This window comes from Suillus discolor, assembly GCF_016758755.1.
Source record: "Suillus discolor strain FC423 chromosome Unknown F5147scaffold_77, whole genome shotgun sequence".
NCBI classification, from domain to species: Eukaryota; Fungi; Basidiomycota; class Agaricomycetes; order Boletales; family Suillaceae; genus Suillus; species Suillus discolor.
This window is the reverse complement of record NW_024541324.1, coordinates 212,325-219,092: the sequence shown is the minus strand read 5'-3', so window position 1 is coordinate 219,092 and position 6,768 is coordinate 212,325. Positions and strand designations below refer to the sequence as shown.

The following is a 6,768-nucleotide window of genomic DNA, read 5'->3' as shown; positions in this document are numbered from 1 at the left end:
CGCGATATGTCCCCTTTCTATTCGTCATCACGGACATATATCGTGCGTTCAATCCTGGCATACATCCCCCAATATTGAATTGACATGTTGTGTTTCAGTGAATTTCGCCCCGAATGAGAATACCAGAGTATGTGGATATGCAGCGGAGTTGCTTGCCCGCCGATGAATGACTCATACTGACTGCATGGCATCGCCAGAAATGCAAGATACTGGTCTACATTTACTCAAGTACGTGTACGGTGCATGCTACATGCACGTCCTTGCTGAGCGTTGCGGTTTTTTACAGGTTTCGGAGTGATATCACTCGCTTGCTCTGAATGTATCTCTCCTTCATCCACGACATACACGTGCTTCTGATCCGATTCCTCCAGGCTTTTTTGTGCTCAGGACATATGCGCTTTGGAACAGCAACAAGATCGTACTTGTAGCCATGTTGTCCGCCCTTTTTGTGAGTACCATGCCCTCAACATCGATTTCATGGTTAATCGATCAGCCAGGCTGTCATGGCATCGTTCATCGGCATTTGTTTTAGCGCCATCGTTACTTCTTATGGTTTGTGCTCTCACCTTGCCTCACTTCTATTCGCACGCATTCACCCCACCCCGCCTCACAGTTACGACTAGCGCGATCCCAGGTATCACAGGTTGCTACCGGAGCTCAACCCGCGTCCAATTTTTCTTGCCATTTCTTCTCTTGTTTACCTTTCAACTGGGTATGTCACCGGGAACTTGGAGTATACATTACATTAGAGGCGATGACTGACGCTCCCCCCAGGACTGGTCTCCTTGACGCTCATACGTGTCGTCCAAACCTGGCGAACGTCCAATAGCGATATTTACGCCGTTATGGTGAAGCATAATATATTTTACTATGCGTGCGGTCTGTGTGAGTCAGCACACTCATATCTCTCTGTCCCTCATCAATGATGACCGTTCTCTCGAAAGTTCTCTCGGCCGTGAATGTCCTTGCACCAGTAATGTTTTCTGATGTGCGTGATCGTCGCTATATCCATCGATATGTCACTGATATTCCGCACACCCAGGCTGTATATTACTCCCTCCTTGAAGAGTATGCATTTCCAACTTGTATTGCCAATTTATGCTGACAGCACCCTCGCATACACATGTCCAGTTTGGAGGCCTTTGTCCTTGCGCTTCTCGCCACGCGCATGCACCTCCATCTTTGGCATATCGACCAGCAGGTGTATAGCTGCGAGACCCTCACGACGTGTATTTCCATGTCCGACATGTCATCTGCATCCGCAGATCGTACGGTCATTACGGTGTGAAGTCTTATAACGTGGTTTTGCTTATTTGGCCTCGTTCATGAAACAAGGTTTGACCTACGAGATGACTGGTCGATGAGTACCCTCTCTGTTTTGAATCTTGACTCATCGCAAAGCCGGCGCTACATAAACTGTGTAGATATTCATGATCAATGATGAAAACTCCCGCGCGTTGCAATATGTTCTGGATTCTCATCCCACCACGGTCACTCTATTCACGAACGTAGATCACTTTTGCTGCAGATCAAGCTCATAGATGAAATAGGCTCTTGCGGATCATACTATATTTTCCAGGCGTCTGGCACAGGACAGCGACTAACCAATTATAGGCATCTGGCACCTCGTAGCTCATCCCTGGGGGCACCCTACCTCAGGTAGACCTCAGAGAACAAGACAAGGTCACCCTACCCTAACCATGGTGAAACATGTGCTGACCTAGCACAGTACGTACTTCCATAGCCTGGTGGACGAATCTGTTTTCTCATTTACGATTGCTGTGTTTCCATTTACTGCCGTCGTTCTATGTAATGACAAAAACTTCAGACTGCATCAGGGCGTGATGGCGATGGCCACAGGAAATGCAATGCCCCAAGGCTCTGCTCTTTACGGGACTCTGCAACACATCAAAGTACAATAGCTTTTACAATATGATTGTTCAGGTACCTCATGCAGATCAGACTAACTTGTTTCCTGGCCGGAGGGCAGGCAAAGTGGGGTCGTTTAGACTCGTCCTTAACACTGGCCAGACTCGGTCAGGTGCCGTCAACAGCTCCAGGGTCTTCTACCAAAACTTGACGAGGTACAGGTGCTCCGGCAGGTAAATGGTTGCCGGCTCCTGTGCTCGAGCTCGGTAATTTGTGCCTTCAGAGCGCCGATCTCATCCATGGGAGCATGATTAATCTAGGGCTGAGCAGCTGCTAGCTGTACTGCTGTTAGTTGCGTGAACAGTATGCGAAGTACCGAATTAAGTGCGCAGCTTGCGCGGTGGAAAGCCGAGTGTGTTGATGTGCGGAAAGCTGCGTACCCTGTGAGTTTGATTGCTGCGCAGTATAGACTGGTAGCCCTAGATCGGCAGTATCTCCACTGCCCGCGGTAGATGGCATTGCCTCGCGGATAGTGCTGGGTGGGAATTCGAACCTGGGACGACGCCGTGGGTTGATGAGTAGCTGGGGCTCTGCTACTGAGCTCAATACTGAGGTGCTCGGCTATACCAAAAAAGAATGTCTAAAGAAAAACTGTAGGTGTGGGTGAGGAGGTGCGAGTTACGGCGAACTCGACGTTGTGGCTGAGAAAAATGAATGTGGGAAGCGAACAGTGTTCGCTCGGGACGTACAAGTGCCGGGGCATTCCGGCGTACGGTAGGCCACTACTAGTAGTCCCGGCACCTCTATACAAAACCAAAACCAAGGCCTTACGGCTGTCTCCATACACCGAGGTACGGTAAAATGGTTAGACCAGTACCTATTCAGATCTAGGTCCTGGAACTTTTATCAAGTTTAACAGCTCCGATCAAGACTGTCATTGACAAGCTAAGCCTAATCATGGTGTCCTTACATCAGTAAGGTTAAGACTACGGTGGGTTCAAAGACGAGATACTTGAGAAGGTGATGATGAGCGCGTAAAGCCCCCCCCCCCCCCTTTACCTCGAACGAATGCAGATGGAATATTCAGCTGACGAAATCGTAGCGGCCAAGAGTCTGCAGTACTTAGCGGTGCGTCGCTTTCTCAACACGATGACAAGACAATGACAGACATGCCATGAATCACTAGTACACATGCAGTACGTTTGAACTACTTGTTCCGCGATCTAACGTGATAGCTCAGCGTCGATGTCGACATTCTGGGTAAGCTTGTTCTGATATCTTCCTGTCTGCCGTTAAACTCGCTTATCTAGGCGTAGATTATGTTTGTTCACTTCAAGAAGAAGTGATGCGCTTGTGCTGCGATGTGTCTCGGTTCAAATGTTGATCACACGCTGTTTAAAGTGGATGGTCGCGCTGGACTAAGGTAAAAGTCCTTTATATCATTGCAGGGCATGTCCCTTTTGTATTTGTCATATTGGACATACTTCGTGCGTTCAATCCGGCATATGTCCCTCCCATGGCGGCCATTGAGTTGACGTGTTTTGTTTAAGTGAATTTCTCCCCGAACGAGACCTTAAAAGTATGTGAATATGCAGCGAAATTACCTACCCGCCGGCGAATGACGCTGACTACAATGACTGTATGACATAGCAATGCAAGATGCCTATCGATATTTACTCAGGTATGTGCACGGCACATGCTACACGCACATCCTTACCGAGCGTTGCTATTTCCTTTCACAGGTTTCGCAGTGATATCACTCACTTGCTCTGAATGTATCTCTCATTCATCCGCAACATACACGTGCTTCTGATTCCATTCCTCCAGGCTTTTTCGTATTCAGGACATATGCCCTTTGGAACAACAATAAGATCGTACTTGTAGCCATGTTGTCCGCCCTTTTTGTGAGTACCATGCCCTCAACATCGATTTTATGGTTAATCGATCAGCCAGGCTGTCATGGCATCGTTCATCGGCATATGTTTTAGCGTGATAGCTACTTCTGATGGTTTGTGCTCTCACCTTCCCTCACTTCTATTCGCACGCGTTCGCTGCACCTCACAGTGACGACTAGCGCGATCCCAGGTATCACAGGCTGCTACCGGAGCTCAACCCGCGTCCAATTCTTGCCATTTCTTTTCTTGTTTGTCTTTCAACTGGGTATGTCACCGGGAACTTAAAGTATTCATTACATTATACGCGATGACTAACGCTCCCCAAGGACTTGTCTTCTTAACACTCATACGTGTCGTCCAGACCTAGCGGCGAACGTCTAACAACAATACACGCGCCGTTCTGGTGAAGCCCAACATATTCTATTACGCATGTAGTCTGTGTGAGTCGGCACGCCGATGTCTTTCCGTCCTCATCGGTGATGACTGTTATCTCGAAAGTTCTCGGCCGTGAATGTCCTTGAACCAGTAATGTTTTCTGATGTGCGTGAACGTCATTATACCCGTCGATATGATTAAGTCACTAATATTGCGCACACCCAGCCCGCATATGACCCCCTCCCCGAAGAGTATGCATTTGTAACTTCTGTTGTCGATTTCTACTGACAGAACCCTCACATACACATGTCTGGTTTTCAGGCCTTTATCCTTACGATCCTGGCCACGCGCATGTACCTCCATCTCTGGCATATCAATCGGCACGTGCACGACTCTGAGATTATTTCCATGTCTGACATGTCATTTGCAGACCGTACGGTCACCACGGTGTGGCATCTTATGGCGTGGCGTGGCTTATCTGTCATCGTTCATGAAGCAAGGTTTGACCTACAAGATGTCTGGTCGAGGGTGGCTTGGCGTGATGAGTAGCCTCTCCGTTTTCAATCTTGATATCGCGGAACGGCTAGCTGACGTTCCATCAGTGGCTTATAGATGTTCATGATCGATGCTGAAAACTCCTGCCCGTTGCAATATGTTCTGAAATTCCACCCCACCACGCTCACCCCATTCACGAACTCCCACTTTATAAACATCTTTTCTTGTAGAGCAAGCCCCAGTCCCAGTAAGTTGGGTTTGCACATCGAGATTCCCATTCACGAACTCCCACTTTATAAACATCTTTTCCTGTAGAGCAAGCCCCAGTCCCAGTAAGTTGGGTTTGCACATCGAGATGAAATGAGCTCTCCTAGCTCGTATTATACTTTCTCGGGCGTCCGTCACAGGATGACGACCAACAGATTGTAGGCTCCTGACGCCTCGCATGCATGATCCATAGCTAACAAAGTCTGCATAGAGCGGATACTGAAGCATATGGTGATCGTTCTGCCAAATTAATCGATAACATCAGTCTTGATTGCACGACACAGTAGGTACTCAAAGGTGGTAATGATGTTCTATTGCCCCCCGCCCCAGCCATCTTGAACGCCACTGAATTTACAGCCAAGTGTTATCTTCCAAGGTCTGAGGACCCTCGTAACTAGCCTCTAGTATGTCATCATGTAGGAGGTTTTTTTTCAGTTAGTCTGTGTGGCCTATCTGGTGAGTATTGAAGTCCTACGAGACTGCCGAGAGATGGTACACGTTGGAGGCCCAGGCCCAGGGATTGAACTTGCAAGTGTCATCTCGACTTTCTGGTCCGTTCTGGACGGTAAATTGGGGCTTTGTATGATACGCATGATGATATTGTGATGATGCGATAAAGTATATTCCTTGCATAGTTTGAACATTTCTTTTGAAGTAGTATGCTGTCGATGGGTCAACTTGCTGTATGGTGATGCACGTCACCATACCAGGTTTTTGTTGTCGTATGATCAAACGATACCATCGTGCACGTGGAAGTCGCTACTGCTCCTGGGCACCAACGAGATCGAGCTGTTCTCCGTCTTACATGAGCCCACATTATTTGAACTCAGTCCGACAGAGCGAGGTGCGATACGGTGTCAACTAGCCCTGTTCCTGCGCACCTATCTTCCTCTGATTATGTCATACGGACCATACTTGCGAGCCCATGGCAGATATAAAGGGTGGTTTAGAGGAGAATATGCGCAAGTTTGTAGTACACAATGAACTTTAGTTAGATATAAGGTAGTATGGTGTTGTGCATATATAATAAGTAGATATAAAAATACGGTCCAGAATGGTTAATAATTGGTGCAAACATTCAGCACCTCCTAATTCTGAGAGCCCCGCTTGGTAAAATGAAATAACTTTTTGACACGGTTCACCAGCTTGGCGTGGGTGTGCTGTTCCACACGGCGAGAAATGTACTTGTAACGCATACCACCCTCCCCGTCGGGGACTTGTACACGCCTGATCGCGTAGCCCGGCTTGGGTCTCGGGAGACACGTGTGGATTGCTTCAATCTGGCAAGCCTCTGGTTCCTCATATACCTTTTGTAGGGGTCAGCACTCTAGCGACAAAATGAAGGGAAAGTCAAACACTTACTGGCACGATTTGTCTTGCGGGGATAATCGGGAGCGGCGCCTGCAGGTGAAGGTCTAAATTAGCATAATATCCGGAGACCAAAAGAGAATCATCTTACGTGCAACAAACGGTCGCACTTTGCGCAAATCGGTTTGCCATAGCACTTTTCGCACATCGACTTGCGGTCGAACATTGCTACTTCTTGACCCTGCACACGAAGAAATGTGAATTGAGACAACAGCAGAACAGGAAAAACATACCTCCAGGATCGGGATGACTGCAGAGCACTTTAGGTTTGAACACACTTGTTCCATGATTCGGGTAGAAATGAAAGATCTAAGGAGAAGAGTAGGACTTTGAGAGATGAAAGCTGACTGCTGAAAACTTTGAGCGGTGGGAGATGATGAGTGAGTAGCGATAAAACATGGCGTCTTATACGATACAAACGTAGTGGAAAAGTGTGGAAGGTAGGAGTGGAGGCCTAAGCACCTGTGGAAAAGTGGTGACAAGATAAAGCGTGGTAGCA

At 47.9% G+C, this 6,768-nt stretch overlaps 2 protein-coding genes across 2 annotated transcripts; one reads left to right on the top strand and one right to left on the bottom strand.

Annotated features, from left to right (window-relative positions):
* F5147DRAFT_840305 (uncharacterized protein) lies at positions 1 to 1,616 on the top strand. Its single transcript, XM_041444284.1, has 11 exons — positions 1 to 42; positions 99 to 127; positions 198 to 228; positions 287 to 319; positions 372 to 448; positions 498 to 552; positions 614 to 712; positions 775 to 885; positions 945 to 988; positions 1,043 to 1,068; positions 1,132 to 1,616. The coding sequence occupies exons 5-11, from the start codon at positions 431 to 433 to the stop codon at positions 1,286 to 1,288; spliced, it is 510 nt and encodes a 169-aa protein (XP_041287699.1). The 5' UTR covers positions 1 to 42; positions 99 to 127; positions 198 to 228; positions 287 to 319; positions 372 to 430; the 3' UTR covers positions 1,289 to 1,616.
* Positions 1,617 to 5,861: 4,245 nt separating this feature from the next.
* F5147DRAFT_763845 (uncharacterized protein) lies at positions 5,862 to 6,556 on the bottom strand (the record flags this gene model as incomplete). Its single annotated transcript, XM_041440665.1, has 4 exons — positions 5,862 to 6,208; positions 6,264 to 6,302; positions 6,361 to 6,450; positions 6,503 to 6,556. 4 exons carry the CDS (start codon positions 6,554 to 6,556, stop codon positions 5,990 to 5,992), a joined length of 402 nt encoding a protein of 133 aa, XP_041287698.1. The 3' UTR covers positions 5,862 to 5,989.
* Positions 6,557 to 6,768: the final 212 nt, after the last annotated feature.

What these genes read in the sequence shown, in the direction of transcription:
- F5147DRAFT_840305 (XM_041444284.1), top strand. An exon ending in CGCCATCGTTACTTCTTATG is followed by an intron (nt 553 to 613) that starts GTTTGTGCTCTC and finishes CCCGCCTCACAG; the next exon opens with TTACGACTAGCGCGATCCCA. An exon ending in TTACTATGCGTGCGGTCTGT is followed by an intron (nt 886 to 944) that starts GTGAGTCAGCAC and finishes TTCTCTCGAAAG; the next exon opens with TTCTCTCGGCCGTGAATGTC.